General features: G+C 38.8%; 1 protein-coding gene across 5 annotated transcripts in view; it reads left to right on the top strand.

The window, feature by feature from the left end:
- CLCN3 (chloride voltage-gated channel 3) overlaps window positions 1–21,129 on the top strand; it is a 66,693-nt gene that overhangs the window by 27,011 nt on the left and 18,553 nt on the right. For 3 of the 5 annotated variants that reach the window (XM_075197748.1, XM_075197763.1, XM_075197757.1), the window contains exons 3-6: window positions 14,005–14,162; window positions 16,240–16,339; window positions 18,903–19,090; window positions 19,713–19,835. In XM_075197748.1, the coding sequence (XP_075053849.1) occupies window positions 14,005–14,162; window positions 16,240–16,339; window positions 18,903–19,090; window positions 19,713–19,835 (569 nt within the window). Of the gene's footprint in view, window positions 1–1,015; window positions 1,318–14,004; window positions 14,163–16,239; window positions 16,340–18,902; window positions 19,091–19,712; window positions 19,836–21,129 lie in introns of those variants that run through there. The other 2 variants (XM_075197751.1, XM_075197766.1) reach the window with 2 other exon arrangements.

Genomic DNA, 21,129 nt, shown 5'->3' with positions numbered 1-21,129 from the left:
ATATATTTGATGAATATAGGTGTGTGATAAAAGTATCCCAGTAGTGTGTATTAAAGTTACTCGAAATTTGGAACATATTTAAAATAACTTTGTTGCTGGGCAGATGAAACTGGTTTTCCTGCTAATCTGATGTGCTCTGCAGTAACCTGTCTTGTTGTTCAAGTTTGTCAGCTGTCCACATAAGATATAATACTTGTGGCCAAGAATAATAAAATGCAGAAAAGGGTTCCTAGTTGTTACAATTTCTGCTATTTAGCTGTTTTGTGTTTGTCTTGGTTACTGCAAATATAAGCAATTTGCCTCATGCCATAATGACACTGGTTCTAAGTGAACTGGCAGACAGCAATCTCATGTATATGGTTCAGTTAAATTGAAGGGAAAGACATTGTGTGCATATTAAGATTGTTTTCTGTTGTAGCACTTTGTTTCAAATATCTTAAATTGGATTTTCACTTAAACTATAGGACATCCTAAGACTTGTAGTTCCAAACAGTGCCGTAACTTAGAATTTTAGCGCCTGGGGCGAGAAAGACAAATGCCGCCCCCTAGCACTCAATTTTAACCAAATGAACTGAAAATATTCCTAAATTGCGCTCCCCTTCAGCGTTGCACCCTGGGCGATCGCCCCTGTCGCACAGCCCTAGTTAGGGCCCTGGTTCCAAAACAGCTGTTGTGCCGTGGATTGATTACCTCTGCTATACTGTGTGTATGTTCCATAGATCCACATTCTGGTTCTGAGCTATAAAATCTGCGCATATAAATGATAGACACTTAAAATGTCAGTTACGTATGGTATATTAGTTGTGATGAATGACATTGAATTTCACTCCTTAAAGGAAACAAAACACATAAGGTTGCACAAAATGATATTTGTTTTTGTCACTGAACAAGTGAAGTTGCCCAGAATCCTATTGTGTAGGTGGCTTTTCTAACTGCATATGTAATGTGTGTGTGTGTGTGGGAGAGGCTTTCTGTCTGTGCAGATTATTTATGCAATCGCCCTTAACACTGTGCATTCCATGCAGATTAAGGCCTCAGTCACAGGTAGTCTGTAGCCGAGAGTAAGCAGGCTTTAATAATTGGATGACATCACCAAGTGTGGCTAAAGCCAGTCACTGCAGGGAGGCAGCTCTCCGTGCTGGATGGAACATGGCAGCTTTCCAGTCTCTTACCACTGCATAAGCCATAGTCGCCTGATTCTACCATTGTAACGGTGTTTATTTGCTGAGGGTTCCTCCATGGATTTATCGTCAGATCCCTACCTCCCTTATGATGGTGGTGGAGACAACATTCCTCTACGGGAATTACACAAAAGAGGTATGTCCCGGTATTTTAATTCTATGTTCTTTCTTTGTGATCACTTCTAGCATTGTGATAGTGACTCTATTTCTGTGCGTACTGGTTGTACTTTAAAGAAATGATTTCAGAACGATAATGCGTTGTTTTCATTCTGTGTGATTGTGTAAAGCGCCGAGTGTGTGTGTGCTAACCTCAGCTGTCGGAAACCATTTTCATGTGAATCAGCGAGGCAGTGGCCCGGCCCTTCCCTGCTTGTTGTGCAGCGTGTTCAATGTATCACAGCTTGTGTGGGAGAGCCTGTGACAGCTTCTCCCCCTGCATAGATCTCCGTGCTTCTTATTTATTACTGAAATAAACGGATATGAGACCTCGATAATATGTAAATAACAAAAATCAGTTTCCTGTTTTTTTTGTTTTAGTTTTTTGTTATTGCTCCCTCCTCCCCCCCCCCCCCCCAACACACACAAGGGGACACTTTTATTGAGGTGATTTTAAGAGGGTAAAAATACCTATTTTTCTTTTCTGTTTTGGTTTTCTATTGGACATATTTGTGCACTAGTTCAGTAGTGACATACTGCTTTACTATAATGTGCCACAGGGTACTGTTGTAATTGATGAATTTCTGTATTGAATTACATTTTTTGAATCCTAAAAACGGTTTTATTCTTCCTGGAGGATCATACAGATTTTGAGGGTCATCTGGAGTGGTTTCTGGTTCCCCCATATGGCTGGCATGCTAAGACTCCATTGCATTTGATTTTGCATTATGAAAAAAAAAAATTCCAGTGAAAACTCAAACACAGGTGTTTGACATGCAGGTAATATAGTTTTTAGTCACTTTCCCGCAGGTTGCTAAAAGAAGATGGCTTCCCCAATGTGTTCACTTTTGGTCAATGGAGTAGGAAGCATTCTTAAAACCGTTGCCACCAATCTCACCTGTGCAAGTAATATAGCAAGTGGTTATGGTACAGTGAAATATACTGCTCTGTGCTAGCCACCTTAACACTAGTACAAGGCCTGTTTCCATGTGTTGTGTTAAGTTAGAACAAAGCACAAAATTGATGCTTGTGGGTATAAGGCCTAACAGTCATTAGTGATGGGTACTGTATAATAACACTTGTGCAGTAGGTTAATGTTTGTATAATACAGACTCCTCCCCAGGTGACCAGCATGACTAGCAAATATGATGCTTCTCTGGGGGCCAGGGGAACATACGTGCATACGCCACAGTTTTCTATGTAGATTACACACCTTGTATATGTATATTTTCTATATAATAAAGTTCTAATATCTCCCTTTCCAGAGTGCAAAATAAACTAATCAAATGTCTTTAATTATTCTCCTTTGTTTTAAAGACTAATATCAAGCACAATCCTAGCGATTGATGTGGTGCCCTTCTTATCTCTTTATATAACTAGTTTTTGTGTTATGTAAATTAGTTGTCTGTGGAGGTAATCTACTTAATACTGTAACCTTTAGTTACCAATCAGACATAGGGGGTAATTCAGTAGCTGCAATATTCCTAAGAACATTGTGGCTGCGCATTTTTACTTAGAAAAATTGAAAATAACTCCCTAGGCGCAAGGAAGTACATGTATAGTGCTAATATACAGATGACACAGTAGGCTAATATAGAATATATATATATACACACATCAATACTATGAAATCAGGTGATATCAGAGGATATGGTAATACATTTAATTGGCAGTAGAAAAAATACAAAGTAAAACAGGGTTGCAGTCCTAATGACACAGGTGCAGTATCAGATGAAGAGAACAGGTGAATAGTATCACAAAATTAATAAAGGTTATCTGTAACTCTTCTGCATATGTAACCTATAATACCGGTATATAGCTTTAGGATAAAAAAAATCATAGTTTATAAATCAAAACAGACTTGAGTCCATAGAATTACACTATCAGAATAAAGGTAGGTCATCAAAAGTCCAAATAATCAGAGTCTCTTGTGTTGGGACTGATAGTCCAGTCCACTATGTCATAGAGAGAACATGGAGTTGGCAAATCTGGTAAAAGTCATTGAGAACTCCACAAGGGGAACGTCAATAAGCCAGAGACTAGAGACGACGGGATCCACTTAGGTCTAGCGGTAGCGGGACAAACGTAGATGGGAACTTACCCTTTTGGCAGGGCTGGAAATGTTCTCTGTATTCTTCGATCCCTTCCGTCAGCGTCCGGTTGCTGTGGAGACGCCGAGGTGGTAGCCACGGCTTCCAGCGTTGCAAGACAAAGTATGTAGTGTGCGCATGTGTCTTCAGATAGAAAGAAGTCCATTCAGTGTTTTCCAGTAGAAGTTTGCAAATCGAGTAAATGGATGCAATGGTGTTTGATTATGCTTATATATTGCTTCTCAAACGCGTTTCGCCCTGGGGCTTCTTCAGGGGTTATAGATGCCATAAAGTCCATACATGGGAGTTTAAATAGGCGTCACATCTGTTCGTGATTCCCAATTGGTTACTTCTAGCAGGTCTGTTACAGGACTGCTGAGTGATTGATGGCTGCTTGGTGATAGTTTATAACTGTTACTATGGTAAAATCTCAGCTCTTTTTTCCTGGTACCCAAAATCAACAGAGATTTCTGTAGAACTCCTGCGCCCGTGATGTTCTGAAGAATTCCCCCATGGACTTTCATTAGTCTTGCTGTGTTACTGTACCGTGAAATTTGTACTTCTATTAGTGAACAACCCTTTTGTGACCCAATCTAACCAATGTTAGTATATATGGAAAGTCATATATATAAAAAAAAATAAAATCCTTGTTTGTACTTAATACTGCAGTCCCATGTGTCAATGGGAATGTTTTCTGCTCACCACTTTTTATATGGATGCAGATGGTGGTTGGGGGCTGTGAACGGAAGAACAGAAATTACAGCTTCTGATTGGTCCTTTCACTTACCCGCACGTCCGCATCATCCAGGGCTGTGAAATACACCTTGGAGCCTGAAAATAACAAGTACATAGAACAGGCCCCAGGTTTCTGCTGATTGTACATCCTACCTGGGAGTGCTTTTTTTAGACTGTGTATGAAGGGGGGGGAAAAGGACTTGTCCATCATATAGGCACCATCCTGAACCACGCTGCTAGCATGTTCTAATCAGATCACACGTTGGCGCAGGCAGGTGTTCAGTGTGATAGACAAGCAGTGGGATTGTGTTTAGTGGGTCAGAGCTCTGCAGTGGGATATTTAAAATTGACTCTCCCTGAGTTAATGTGATTTGATTACCGGTAGATTGTATGGGCAGTGCTGACCAGAGTGGCGCCCTGTTGTTTAACCCAAAGAATAGTGATACCAGTGATTTATTTGCAGAATTAAGTTAAATGGCACACTGACATGTTTTCTGTTGCTGTCAAAATAGCCAAATTTACATTTGCACTTTAGCATAAACTTATGTTATGCTATTTGTTACATAGCATAACCTTTAAAAGATGTAGAACAGAATACATGTTAAAGCTTAAGGATAAAGTTCATTCTTGAGCCACAGACAATGGTGGGGGAGGAGCTCATTCTGTACAGTGCATCTTGTGACCCAGTTACAGAAAACTTCTCTGTGAGAGCATTCCTTCTAAGCTATATTGCACAACAGACTTGTAATCCTACTGTCAGCCTTGAAATAAGTTTCACGTGGAAGCAAACCCAATAAAATATTTTATATTGAGGAGGGTGAACAGAACAATTTAAACTAACCTTTCAGAAGTTGCAGACTGTTATGTGAATTATGGACAACTCACAAATATATTGTCCTGTTATCAGTGATATGTGCTACGGCTGATTTTTATTTTTCACGCATGCCACACTTATTCCAAAAGCTAGGTGTTTAACTTTATCATGCAATTTACCTTGACTCCTAAAATGGCTGATAAAAACCAATTACATGTGTATGAAGTTCTGGCACGTCTGTTGTTCTCCATTCACATTTTCACTTTAATTTTGTATTCAGAGCACTGGAGTTCTCTATACCTGGAGCTAACTAATTTGACAGATTGAATAGCCAGCCAATAAGAGGCCTCTTTCACTGCATACCACCATACTGCATCAGTTTGGATGTTTAGTAGTGTCTACAGTCCTTACTTAGTGGGTACTGCTAATGAGATGATGGTAAGAATGGAGTATCACAGGCCCTGTTACACATGGTTATGGGGCACTACCTATAAATGGAGCATTATGGGTTAAACCAAAGGCTTCAAACTATATACATAGAAAAGTAATACATCTCGGCAGACTTTCCAACACAAATTAACATAAATGTATTATAAACAGTAACCATCATTTTCCAAAATATCAACATAGTAGATAAACAATAAACAATAAAAATCAAGTGAATATTTGAGTAGTGTCAAGAACTGTATACCTCTCTGAAAGATATTTCTGCATCAAAAAATTATTTCATTTTTTTCCCCCCATTTCTTTTTGCGTTAGTTATTTGAGACCTGACTGGCCTGAAATACTGATTTGGGTGGTTTAACTACACTATAGGGATAATATGTAAAATCTGTAAACATCTTGATTTGAAAGTTGGAAAATTTAGAAAGGCAAAAATTGCTGCATTGACTTTTATGGAATGCAGATCCAACCTTTATTCACTTGCAACCACATGTGGCAGTTGTATCTATAGCATGCATGGTGGCTTAATGGTTACAACATCTGTCTCACAGCACTGGGGTCATGAGTTCGATTCCTAACCATGGAGTTTAATATTTTCCCTGTGTTTGCGTGAGTTTCCTATGGATGCTTCGTTTTGGCTGCGATTAAATTGCCCTTAGTCTCTCTCAAACTGTGTGTGTGTATGTTAGGTAATTTAGACTGTAAGCTCCAATGGGGCAGGAACTGAAGTGAGTTCCCTGTACAACGCTGCGGAATTAGTGGCGCTATTTAAATAGCTGATGATTTATATAAAAAAAAAACATAAGTATAATATGGCAGTTTAAAAAATTAAATCCTGTGTAGTTTTTTTCTAGTCACCTAGTGAATGTGACTAAATGGAGTCCTAGATGGAACCATGCTGACTGCACCTGTGTAAACTGTTATCTGGAGGAGACTGACCTTTTATCTCTATTGCTAAATATGTACTGTGACAAGTAACAATATAATCAATAAATCTTAGTGCTAGTATGACTGTCCATTACTAATGCATCTAATGTTATCACTGGAAAAAATGACACGTTTGCAGGAAAGAATATGCCTATGGCTGGTTACCCACTGGGTTGTATTTGGTTCAAAAAAGCAACTGCAAACAGCATGTGAAAGCACTTATACATACAATACATTTTCGCATGCACTAAATTGTAATGGGGGCACTTTTGTTACTCCCACAATATTTCAGGCCTAATTCTAACAATTATTTATAAGGTGCTAATGGTTATTCAATATCATAACTGTGTTTAGCTTAGAGAGGAGAGGTTCAAGAATTGCGTGCCAATATCTAAATTTAAGGATTTTCCACCAAAAACTGAAAATTCAGCTTTCGATGGAACATAAGTAAGTCTTGTTCCAAAAGATTTCTTACCTGGGGTTTCGTGTTCATGTGATCTGGCAGCTACCACAACATAATCCAAGTTCCCGTCACACCTTCAGCTCGCAGAGTGTTTTCTGTAGTCAAAATGCTGCTTGTCTGAAAAAGACTGGTTTAGGAGAAGCAATAATAGTGCGGCAGACATTGTGAGACTCTCCTAACTCCTGCCGCCCAGGTCTGTTTTCAGACTGGTAATGTGTTGACCACTGACACCATGAGGCCATAGGAAGCATGCATAGAAGCTGCAGGTGCACACAAGATTTTGGTGCAAGCTGTTTACTTATGATATTACATGTACAATGTAGGTTTAAATTTTATTTGGAATTATCCTTTTACATTCATTCTTCAGTAGAATATATATGATATTTGGATTTTGTTTCTGTGTAAAATCAGCATGCTAGTAAGATAGGTAAGGGTATTGAGGAATATATTTCTGTTGCATTTAATCAAATTCTGCAGCTCCCATTAATATTTTCCCATGAACAAGACTAGTCTTATTAAAATGCACACAACGGAGTCATGAGAATACGGCATATCCGTTCACTAGAAATTAGTAACTTCATTAGAGCTCTTTGGCCACTGTAAGCACTATTCATGCTGGTATATAGCAAAATATGCAAAAGTTTTGAGAATTACACAAATATTATTTTTCACAAAGTCTGCAGCCTCACTTTTTATGATGGCAGGTTGCATATACTCCAGAATGTCAGGAAGAGTGATCAGATGAATTGCAATTTATTGATTGAGCTAGAATAACAGACTGGAAGCTTTAAAAGGAGGGTGGTACTTGAAACCATTGTCCTTCCTCTGTTATCCATGGTTACCTGTTGGGAAACATGCTAGTAAGATTGCACCTAATTCAACCATTTTTCGCATGATCAAGAACTTCAAGGAGAGAGCTTCATTAGTTGTGAAGAAGGCTTAAGGGTGCCCAAGAACATCCAGCAAGCGCTAGGACCGTCTCCTAAAGTTCATTCAGCTGCGGGATTGGGGCACCATCAGTGCAGAGCTTGCTCAAGAATGGCAGAAGGCAGGTGTGAGTGGATCTGCACGCAGAGTGATGCGAATACTTTTGGAGGATGGCCTGGTGTCAAGAAGGCCAGCAAAGAAGCCACTTCTCTCCAGGAAAAACATCAGGGACAGACTGATATTCTGCAAAAGGTACATGGATTGGACTGCTGAGGACTGGGGTAGTCATTTTCTCTAATGAATTGCCTTTCATATTGTTTAGGGCATCTGGAAAAACGTTTGTCAAGAGAAGGAAAGATGAGCGCTACCATCAGTCCTGTGTCATGCCAACTGTAAAGCATCCTGAGATCATTCATGTGTGGGGTTGCTTCTCAGCCAAGGGAGTGGGCTCACTCACAATTTTCTCTAAGAACACAGCCATGAATAAAGAATGGTACCAACACATCCTCCAAGAACAACTCCTCCGAACCATCCAAGAACAGTTTGGTGACAAACAATGTCTTTTCCTGCATGATGGAGCACCTTGCAATAAGGCAAAAGTGATAATTAAGTGGGTTGGGGTTTAAAACATTGAAATTTTAGGTCCATGGCCAGGAAACTCCCCAGACCTTAATCCCATTGAGAATTTGTGGTCAATCCTCAAGAGGCAGGTAGACAAACAAAAACCCACAAATTCTGATAATCTCCAAGCATTGATAAGGAATGAATGGGCGGCCATCAGTCAGCATGTGGCCCAGAAGTTGATTGACAGCATGCCAGGGCAACTATTGACTCTTTCCATGAACTTAATTTAATTGTCAATAAAAGCTTATGAAATGCTTGTAATTTTACTTCAGTGTACCATAGCAACATGTGACAAAAAGGTCTAAAAAAAACTGAAACATCAAACTTTGTGAAAACCAATACTTGTGTCATTCTCAAAACTTTTGGCCATGACTGTATAGTGGAAAGTATAGTGATTGCTGTGTGTGAGGAACACATTGTGTAATACAATGATGTGAAGAAAGCAAAAAAGACTCAATCTGTTTTTTTTTACATCCTTATTCTTTTAAAATTGCTTTGTGTGTGAGATTATTGAGGTTATAAGTTAAATGAGCAAATTGCTGGACGTCTCCCCTATTATTTCAAACAAAAGGAAAGAGAAAAGCTTGTGAAATCATGCCACTCTACTGTATGCACTGAGAATACCTGTTTTTACAGACTTTCATTTTGAGCAGTTTGTAAATGACCGTTTAGTTACAGTACTCCATGTGTAATTTCAGTGTATGGAAGCGTATGTGGAGAACCACAAGTGTGGACAATTTAAAACCATAAGCAGATAAAGCTAACAATAATAGTCTTTGAATGAAAATCAAAACAGACAAACAAAGGCTATTTTCATATGAGAAACAATTTATTTTTATGGTAGAATAAGATCGTAAAATGAAACTGCTGACAGACGTCCAATATGATGTTAGGGAAGTGTTCGGTTCCTTCACGGCTGTGTGCACATCTGATGAAATAGTGAGCAGCTTTTCTGTGACTGCAGTGAGTTTAACTTTTATGTTTCCCAATAAGAGCGTTATCTGCAAACACTATGCGTGCACATGACGTACAAGCTATATTTAGCAGCAAAGATACAATCTTAGTGTAGAAATGTGAACACCAGGAACTGGACCGTTTGGTTACAAGTAGCAGTTCAGCAACACACTGGAAAGGAGATGACAATTGTGTTACCACTATACTGTGGACAGAGCCAGGCTGAAGCAATATTATATAAGTAATATTATATATTCATCATCAAAACTCTGTAGCCCCGGACAGTCAGTATAGCAAATCATACAAAAAACAAATCCAGGACATAAAAGATGCTGGTGACTGTGCAGGCTTGAGACGGAGGATAGAGGGTACCCTGCTCATTAGAGCGCAGTCTAGAACTTATCTAAGCTTGAGTATTTTCCTGCTACATTGCTTAATGTAATTACTAATATAACAAACCTTAAGTCTTTAAAAAATATATATCTATATCTTGTACCTTGACCCCATTCACCCTCACCTCCTCTCCTTCTCTCTAAAGGCCTGCCTCCACCTTGCCCACCTCATCAACTTATCCATCATCATCAACATTTTATTTATATAGTGGCAGCAAATTCCGCAGCGCTTTACAAAACAGTACTGTCTACTATAGAAGATCTTACTTGCAAGCTTACAATCTTCTCCTTTTAAACATGTTTTCGTCTCCCTTAGGCTAGTACACACTGGAGGTTTTTTAGGCAATTATCGGGCCAATCACCAGATAAAAGTCCACTCAGCCACATATCACGTTAGTGTGTACTCTTACACAATGAACGACCGTCGTTCCAAAGTGCTGATTGTCTTTTCATTTACTTAGTCGTACTGTTTAATAATCTCGTTCCAATCATGTAGTGTGTATGCACTCATGATCTCCATAGAGTTTACAGATTCATGTTCTTTTCAGTCGATGCTGGCATTAAACATATCCTGGTGACTAAATGTAGAGTGCTGTAGATGGAATTATTCTTTCATTCTGAGACTGAATATTTTGTTTGAGTCACAGAAGCTAACAAAATTCGCTACAACAGGGCAGTTAATCAGTGTGACAGGAATGAATGAATACATGTTGTGCTGTCATTCTCTAAATGACTATAGGACCAGATGAAGAGCACAGATCTGAAGATAAATCATGTGTAGTATGTATGCGTTAATCGCCTGACCGGTCGGGCTTTCAGTTGTAGGTATAATCATTGTAGATAACAGATTGGTTGGAAAATTCTCCACTGTGTGCCTAGCCTCATACTCAAAAAGAAATATCCCTTGACCATTCCTCTCTAATTACTGCCCATTGTCCTCCTTCCCTCTCCCTCCAAACTTTCTCTTCTCTCCGCTCTCAGTCCTTCGACTCACAATCTGGATCTTGCTCTTTGCACTTCACCGAAAATTGCCCTCACTAAAGTCACATCCTTTGTCTCCACTAAATGTAAGGGACACCTCTCCCTTCTCGACGCTCTGCTGCCTTTCATTATGTTGACCAACCCTCCTTTTGCAAACTCTACAATCTAAAGACCTCTCCTGTCTTCAGTTCTTGGGCTTCCTGTTCTTCTCACCCCACACCGCCTTCTTTGGTGACATCATCAGCTCCTTTGGCCTCCAGGTTTGGTGTGGTTGAACTTTGCTGGCCTGCACAGTACCCTGACCTCAACCCCATGAATTATCTTTGGGATGAATTGGAACATCGCGCCAGGTCTTACACCCAACATCAGTGCTTGACCAAGGGGGGGCCAACTTCATATTAATGGTCTTGAAATGAAGTTTTCAACAAGCATATATAGATGTTCTGTTGTCAACATACTTTTGACCGTGTAGTATGTGTATAAATTTAGAATATCTGCAGCGATCAGACACAACATTAAAACTACAAGTGAAGTGAATAACATTGATTATCTTCTTACAATGGTACCTGTCAAGGGTTGGGGTATATTAAGCAGCAAGTAAAAGTTTGTTCTTGAAGTTGATGTTTTGCCAGGAAAAGTGGACAAGGACCTGAGCAACTTTGACAAGGGCCAAATTGTGATGGCTAGAAGACTGAGTCAGAGTATCTCCAAAACGGCAGTTCTTGTGGAGTGTTCCCAGTATGCAGTGGTTAATACTACCAAATGCTGTCCAAAGAAGGACAACTGAGGAACTGGCAACAGGGTCATGGGTGCCCAAGGCTCATTGTTGTGCCTGGGGGGCAAAGACTAGCCCGTCTGGTCCAATTCCACAGTAGAGATACTGTAGCACAAATTGTTGAAAAGTTAATGCTGGCTACGATAGAACGTTGTCAGAATACACAATTGGTGCATAGCCGAAGACCGGTCAGAGTGCCCTTGCTGACTCCTGTCCACCACCAAAAGTGTCTACAATGGGCATGTAAGCACCAGAACTAGTCCATGGAGCAATGGAAGAAAGGGACTTGGTCTTATGAATCGCGTTTTCTTTTACATCACGTGGTTTGCCGAGTGTGTGTGTGTGTGTGCGTCGTTTACTTGGGGAAGAGATGTCACCAGGGTGCACTATGGGGTTGCGTAGGCGAAGACCGGTCATGCTGACCCCTGTCTACTACAATATTAGGCAGGTAGTTTTAAAGTTGTGGCTGATTGGAGTGTGTGTATTTGTATATATGATTGAACTTTTAAATGTAGCTTTTGCACTACATCCTTAGCGAAGGTAATGATTAACAGCAAATGTTTACTGCTGTTCACTGGGTACAGTGCAGAGATACCTACAATGCTGTCTGAAGATAATCTTGTCATCCTGTGCTCACAACTGGGGTCAACGTTTGCCCAGTCTTGATAAAGTCACAAGACACCTTAGCCTAGTGAGCATTACAGTATCCTGTTAACCCAACCCAACAAGTTTTCTGTACTATTGTTTAAAGATTCATGATATGAAATGTTTATTGAATAAGCATCTTACTGCATTGTTTTCCCAGTGCAAATACAAAGAACATCTGTATTCTTTACCTGAAAATGTTGTTTGTGCTATCTTGTTTGTTTTTTTTACCAGAGTTGACTGCAAACTGGATACATTCCTGTTTTTTTTTTTTTATTTTATAACCCCAGTTTAGAAATGGACTTTTGAGGAAAATTATCTTAAATTAATTAATAAAAGTCGTATTGTAAAACATATTTTCAGAAGAGATTGAAAAAGTAGGAACTGATATAGGCTGATAAAAATATATTATGAAGTATATCAGTCTTTCATGTCGGTGTATGGTCTGATAAAATAGATGTAAAGGGCCAGTAACACAACATATGTGTGTAGAGGGAGCCATTCCACATTGCCTTCACCCTCTGACTTCTATACCAGTCCAGCTGCGTACCAATATAAGTGTAACAGCAGCCTTATAAAATGGGTATTGCTATTAGAAATTCAGAAGCACTAAAGTACTAAAAAAACTATTCCTCTGTGCAAGGGATTAATAAATGGTTCTAAATATATACGTCATATAAATCATAGTACTACAGTCCATCAAAGCTCTTAGATGTAAAAAAATGCAAATGCTCATAGTTTGATACTATAACAAAACTATGTAATAATAAATGGGTCAATAGTTTAAACACAATTTCACTCATATAATACTTCAAAGTTCATAAAAGTATACACACCTCCAAGGATATAAAGAGCTAGCTAAATCCCCTCCCTTTATAATAACATGACTTTGTAAAATACTGAGTGAATGGGGACACATGCTCTGGCCTGAATGCTCATACTGCCATCTAGGCAGCAGTGTATCCTTTAAACATCCAGTCCTTGTTTTGGGTGGCCACTCACCTGGCTTTCTGCTGTCAGCCCTGCCTGATGTATGTCACTGCCAGGATGGCGGCAGATCTCAATGGCTATTCTGTCTCCTATACGAAATGACAAGTATTTTTTATTATATTTGCCGACTCCTGAATTAGTATAATCTCTTGAAGCATATAATGTGTTATACAGCTGCATGTTAAGAGGTTTTGGTAAAGGCAAGCTATTCCTGCTATATGCCTCATGAGTTGTTAATACAGCAGGTAAATATTTGTTGAAGGATTGGGAGAGAATTCACAATCCAAACATACGTTGACAGCGTAACCGATCATATATAATTAACAGTGTTCAACGTGGAATATGGATTTGTAATATTTTCTCTGCAGAAGGTGATTCTGTTATTGTTAACATTTGATATAGTCTTCTGAAGTGTTGGGCACTAGTGAGAAGTCTTGAAAACAGACCTGTCCTCGTACAAGTGCTATATGTGCCTTTTGAGTCAGCCTTGTTGCTCGCAGGCCTTCCTCATACAGCCTTGATGGATCAGTTTACATTTCACACTCTGCAGCATCCACAGCCATGGTTGGAATATTAAATGATTGTACATGTATTACAGCTAATTTTGTATCTATGCACAGATATTTGGATGTGGACCTGAACAATGATGGCTCAGGGTTATTGTATTACTAAAGTAATTAAATAAAGTAATTAAATAAACAAAAGTATGCCACCAAGGAGTTTTTTTTTTTAACTAAACATAACTTTCATAAATTTAGACTTGCATGCAAATTGCTGTATTTAAAGCTAAATTACATTCCATTTCAGTTTTTGTCTTATTTTCATTCTAAACCAGATTATATTGACCATGACAAGTTTTAATGGTGCCATAAACAAAGACTCTCTCCTCTTTGTATTCCTTCCCAGGAACACATTACACTATGACAAACGGAGGAGCCATTAACAGCACTACCCACTTGCTGGACTTGTTGGATGAGCCTATTCCAGGAGTTGGCACTTATGATGATTTCCATACCATTGACTGGGTGCGGGAGAAGTGCAAAGACCGGGAGCGCCACAGGCGGGTATATAGAAGCTTATATCTTATAGTTTGCTATTAATTTATTTTTAGCATTTCTTATCTTTCAGCATCCAAATTGCCGAATTGCCCAATATTTGTACTCCGAAGCCTCTGCAAATAGAATCTCAGGACCATGTCAACCATGACAGGCTCACTGTGAAGTAGAGGAGCGCTGGATACATATTTTTAAAACCCTGCAACTTTCTAACCCCAAACTCCTCTTTAATACATCGCGGCGCAAGATCTTTCTACTTCAAGGACAATTACTTTCATGCACCCTCTGAAAACTTCCCTTCATTAGATCCCACAAATGAAGTATTCTCTCTACTACCTTTCCCTTTTACCATATTCCCTCAAAAATCCGTCGATTGTTGTCTCCTGTGTTAATCCCAGTCTTAACTAACATCTGTAATTGTCTCCACTGGTAATTTTCCATCTTTATTCAAGCATGCAGTAATTACTCCTGACCCAAACTCTCTCACAAATTTCTGACCTATCTCTCGACTCCCACGTCCCTCCAAGCTTCTTGAGAGACTTGCCTACACTCGCCTCACACTCTTCCTTTCCTCACACAACCTATGGGACCCTCTTCAGTCAGGTTTTCATTCGCTACACTCCGCAGAGACTAAACTGACTAAGGTAGTCAACGATTTGATCACTGTTACATCTAAAGAGCATTGCTGTGCTCTAATTCTGCTGGACCTCTCTGCTGCGTTTCACACTGTTGGTTCACACTCTTTTCATACAAACACTACATTTCCTTTATATATTGGAGACACTGTCCTATTCTCATCCTACTCCTTTAGTGTTCCTTTCTCTGGATCCACTTATTCTGCTTCCTTTCTCAGTTGGCGTACCACAAGGCTCTGTGCTTGTCCCTCTACTATTCTCTATACCACTTCTCTTGGAAAACTAAGAGTTTCTTTGGATTTTAGTAGCCTTTCTATATGAATAATACCCAAATCTATCTATATCTGGATCTCTCACCGTCTGTGTTGGCCCACGTTATGAAATGTCTTTCTGCCATTTCATCTTGCATGTCCACTTGCCACCTCAAACGCAATAAAAAAAAGAGTTCATATTCTCATCAGTAAATAAAAGCTGTGTACCTGATATCTCTATATCTATGGACAACACTGAAATAAACACTACACCCTCAAGCTTGCTGCCTAGATGTGATCCTTGACTCAGAGCTGTCCTTTATTTCCCACACCCAGTCTGTATATATCGAAGGATCCTCTCTAGAAATGCACATCACACACAAGATACTGCAAAAACGTTAATACATGCACTCATTATATCCCACATTGTCTATTGCAATTTACTCCTTACTTTCACCCCTACAATCTTTATCGTCCAATTTTACTTGCAAAATATTCTTCTGCTGCTACTGCTCCACTCTTCAGTGCCTACATTTGTTAACTGTACTTTACGGAATCACTTATAAAATAGTTTTACTAATATAGAAATCCATTAACAAAACTGTCGCAACATATATCTCCCCTCTCTTCCCAAGATTTTTATCTCTCATACATACTCCTTACTACTTGTTCTTACTCCCGATTACAAACCCTTTTTCGGGCTGCACCCATTCTCTGGAATGCCCTCCCTTGTACAACAAGTCTTTCCCCTTACCTCAGGCAAGCTCGCCAAATTCCTAAGCCACGTTCTTACCTCCCTAGTCTTCTACCTGATTACCACTGCACTACACAGTTCACACAAGCTTACATTTCTTCACCTTCTGTAGTCAAAAACCATCTGACTGGATCATATAGCCCCAATAAGCACTTTTCCCATTATGATCTGGTGGTACCAGTATGCAATAAGTGAAACTTAACCTTGCGTATCAAGCTCCTATTTCCTTTTAGATTGTAAGCTTGTGATCAGGGCACTCTGTCTGTTAATGCCTAGTCTTGTTTTATTACTGTTTGTTCCCAATTGTAAAGCTCTACGGAGTATACTGGCATTATATAAATAAATGTTCATAAATTAATACATAAAAAAGTGTCCCCAACTAATAACTTGTGTGTATGTGTATATCTATCATATAGACCAAGCTATATCTGTTTTTTTCCCCCCAGATTAACAGCAAGAAGAAAGAATCTGCATGGGAGTTATCAAAAAGTCTCTATGATGCTTGGTCAGGTTGGCTGGTTGTAACACTAACAGGTTTAGCATCAGGTAAATGAAAGCTTGACATACAAATGTTGTCTAAATGACAGTTATTTCTGCAAAATGAATATAAACTATTTTACACACTTATTTGTGAAAGAGAGTTGAGTGACTTTAATTAAATATGGCAAATACGTGAATATTTCATATCTTGTTTGTACTGCACTTGTTTTAAAAACAATTAAGGATTTGTCTAATTTAGGAGCTCCTAGCTTTTTTTTTTTGACCAGAACCCAAGTTATGTTTTCAAGTTCTGCAACATACAGTCAAGTCCATAAATATTGGGACATCGACACAATTCTCATATTTTGGGCTCTATACAACACTACAATGAATTTGAATGAAACTAACACAATGTGCTTTAACTGCAGACTTTCAGCTTTAATTTGAGCGTATTTATCTCCAAATCAGGTGAACGGTGTAGGAATTACAACGGTTTCTATATGTGCCTCCCACTTTTTAAGGGACCAAAAGTAATGGGACAATCGACTCAAAAGCTATTTCATGGACATGTGTGGGCTATTCCCTCCTTATTTCATCATCAATTAAGCAGGTAAAAAGGTCTGGAGTTGATTCTAGGTGTGACATTTGCATTTGGAATCTGTTGCTGTCGACTCTCAATATGAGATCCAAAGAGCTGTCACTATCGGTGAAGCAAGCCATCATTAGGCTGAAAAATCAAAACAAACCCATCAGAGAGATAGTAAAAACATTAGCTGTGGCCAAATCAACTGTTTGGAACAGTCTTAAAAAGAGAGAACACACCGGAGAACTCAGAAACACCAAAAGACCCGGAAGACCACGGAAAACAACTGTGGGGGATGACAGAAGAATTTTTTCCCTGCCGAAGAAAAACCCCTTCACAACAGTTGGCCAAATCAAGAACACTCTCCACGAGGTAGGTGTATATGTGTCAAAGTCAACAATCAAGAGAAGACTTCACAAGAGTGAATATAGAGGGTTCACCACAAGATGTAAACCATTGGTGAGCCACATCAACAGGAAGACCAGATTAGAGTTTGGCAAACAACATCTAAAAAAGCCATTACAGTTCTGGAACAACATCCTATGGACAGATGAGACAAAGATCAACTTGTACCAGAGTGATGGGAAGAGAAGAGTATGGAGAAGAAAAGGAACTGCTCATGATCCAAAACACACCACCTCATCAGTGAAGCATGGTGGTGGTAGTGTCATGGCGTGGGCATGTATGGCTGCCAATGGAACTGGTTCCCTTGTATTTATTGATGATGTGACTGCTGACAAAAGCAGCAGGATGAATTCTGAAGTGTTTCGGGCAATATTATCTGCTCATATTCAGTCAAATGCTTCAGAACTCATTGGACGGCGCTTCACAGTGCAGATGGACAATCACCCGAAGCATACTGCATAAGCAACCAAAGCGTTTTTTTGGGCTAACAAGTGGAATGTTATGCAATGGCCAAGTCAATCACCTGACCTGAATCCGATTGAGCATGCATTTCACTTGATGAAGACAAAACTGAAGGGAAAATGCCCTCAAAACAAGCAGGAACTGAAGACATTTGCAGTAGAGGCCTGGCAGAGCATCACCAGGAATGAAACCCAGCGTCTGGTGATGTCTATGCCTTCCAGACTTCAGGCTGTAATTGACTGCAAAGTATTTGCAGCAAAGTATTAAAAAGTGAAAGTTTGATGTAGGATTGTTTAGTTTGTCCCATTACTTTTGGTCCCTTTAAAAAGTGGGAGGCACATATAGAAACCGTTGTAATTCCTACACTGTTCACCTGATTTGGATGTAAATTCCCTCAAATTAAAGCTGAAAGTCTGCAGTTAAAGCTCATCGTGTTTATTCCATTTCAAATCCATTGTGGTGGTGTATAAAGCCCAAAATATGAGAATTTTGTCGATGTCCCAATATTTATGGACTTGTCTATGTCTTTTAATTACTTTGCTATTGTTTAGAATAAAGTACTGTATAATGTATTGTTGTAAAATTATAATTGGTAAGAAATTGAGAACTATAAATACTGCAACATGATTTGGTATATTAGCTGAATTATATCAAAATAACCATAATATTCCATAAGCTTTTTCCAAGTTGATTTTTTGAGAATAGCAGAAATGAGCTTGTATAAATTTACCTGGTCTATCCTCCTTCTAATGCTTGGTGGCAAAAGCCATTTGTCATTTTAGCCTTATACAGTGCCCCTTTAATGTGTCCCTCTTTGCAGAGAATGGGCATTAGCATCTAAAGGGGGAAAACCCAACTGATTCTAGAAAAGGGGAGGAAAATTCTGCTTAAAATAGAGGTGAAATATTTTTATAAAAATACCACCACTTTTATCTCCTGTTTATAACCATGTCATGGCTATATTTTATAATATAATGTGAAAGCTCATTTACCTCTACTTTCCACTGTTATAGATTTCCCCTTAGATGTTACAAGTGGTGTGCAGATGATAATTAAGTATAATCGATGGTTACGTACCTAAACATAGGCTGTTGTAAAAGTGAAAGAAAATATATATTCCTTCTAAAGTTGTACTGTGGTATAACTGTATTCTGAACATACAATGATCTGTGTGCACAGGGGCCCTTGCTGGCCTGATAGACATTGCTGCAGACTGGATGACTGATTTGAAGGAAGGGATTTGTATGCCTGCGTTTTGGTTTAACCATGAACAGTGTTGTTGGAGATCAAATGAGGCTACATTTGAAGAACGAGACAAGTGTCCTCAGTGGAAGACATGGGCAGATCTGATAATTGGCCAGGCAGAAGTAAGTCTGTTTTGGAATATTCATATTCTGATGGAATCTTAAAACAATACTTGCCAGGTTATCCAGTTTATTCATTATTTTTTGTTTTTGTATTTTTTCAATTCCTCTACTTTATAAATTAATTTACTGTGTTCTGGCCCAATTGGCACTTACAGTCTAAATTCCCTAACGTACACACACACGTACACACGTCAATTTGGTTGCAGCCAATTAACCTACCAGTATGTTTTTTGGAGTGTGGGAAGAAACTGGAGCACCCAAAGGTAACCCACCAAACTACATAGGGAAGAAGGGCCTAACTGGAACATCTTTACAACTTGTCCAAAATCACTGCCCTTGATTTAACTATGGGTGCAAGTTCATTTTAACGTGAAATTGTTTTCAATTTTGACCTTCCTAAATAATGGTTTGTTCTAATCCTTGCATGTGTCATTTTAGCATTATGTTATCATGATACTTTTTGTAAAGGGTAAAATAGCTGCCTGTAGTGAATATCTTTGACTCTACTAGGAAAAATCAGGAGAGCATAGTCATGTTTTACAAATGGCATTCATTGTAAAGTAGCTTGTGTGCTGAAGAACTGTTCAAAAATGATAATGTAATGTCTGGTTTCAATTTGCAGGGTCCTGGATCATATATAATGAACTACATAATGTACATTTTCTGGGCACTAAGCTTTGCCTTTTTGGCTGTTTGCCTAGTGAAAGTGTTTGCTCCCTATGCTTGTGGCTCAGGAATTCCAGAGGTGAGTTATATTGTTTATTTTTTTAATTTTTTTCAACCAGACATCTCTCTGCTGCTCATATTTAGCAGAATAGAGGTTAAACTGTTTGAAATGCGTGTATCCCTGAGAACATAGACTGTTGTATTTCATCATTAGATATGAGTGAACTAGTCACTGTTTGGTTTACAGAACATTTTCAGACAGTGCATTTAAAATGTTACTATGGTTTTGCTGTAGGAAAGTGAGCATAATGCATAATCCTGCATTAAGGATGTTTCCAGCAAGGAGGGATGCCAGTGTTATATCTCACTAATATAGGCATACTCATTTCTCACTGTGGTCTCTTCTGTATACTACAGCTACTGACTCCAATTACCTCACCACTGTCCAAATCGTTGGAGTTCTCCAGATATATTATTATAGCTACTTACTGCATTTTACTTCTCATGTTACTATAATGGTAATAAAGAGAACAGTGCAGTAGAGTGGCTCTTCATTAAATTACCTCTGTATAATGATGATATCATGATATGGTTGAAATCATTTTAAAAGGGATTAGTATCAATTGAAGTCTTTGTAATAGTAGAGGCTGCAGTCACCTTGTGCCTGTACTTCTCAAGTTTATAAAATCTAAATTAAAATACAGAAAACAGGTGGCACCCATAGCCACATACTCTGCCGAAGTTGTGACTACACATTGGACACTTTCTCCAGTTTGCTCTGACAAGTCTAAAGGTTACTGGTTCCATTCTTCTGTGGAGCAGCGGGAGAAGTGGTTTGGGGCAGCCTGGACATGAAGTGGATAGCATCTCGGGACAGATAGAAATTTATTATAAGTTTGTATGTGTTTTTAATGTGAATAAATAAGATTATAAGGAAATTGCACTAGTAGAGTGTTTAATTTGGAATTGTCTCTTCCAGAGAAATAATTGCCTTGTGATTTAGGACAACTACTGTATCCTATCTTATTTATATGTGTATAGATTTCACTGTTTTGAGGGCATCCATATAAGCCTAAATGTTTATATTTACCTACATACTACACTATATGGGTGTTATCTGTTTTTGTATTAGATTGCTACAATAGGTTTGATTTAAAAATGAATTAAAACTGCATACCAGCAATAAAGGACTTTGCTGTCACAAGTAAATGTACATGTGGAGAACACAGGATGTGTGTAGGGGAAATAGTGAAAGGGAAAAAGAAAACTGGGTATAGAACAGTGTTGGCTAACCTGTGACACTCCAGGTGTTTGTGAAACTACAAGTCCCAGCATGCTTTGCCAATATATAGCAGCTTATTGCTAGAAGGGTA

Source organism: Mixophyes fleayi, chromosome 1, assembly GCF_038048845.1.
Source record: "Mixophyes fleayi isolate aMixFle1 chromosome 1, aMixFle1.hap1, whole genome shotgun sequence".
Classification (NCBI taxonomy): Eukaryota; Metazoa; Chordata; class Amphibia; order Anura; family Limnodynastidae; genus Mixophyes; species Mixophyes fleayi.
Note: the sequence above shows the minus strand (reverse complement) of the source record. Positions and strands in the feature narration are given on the sequence as shown.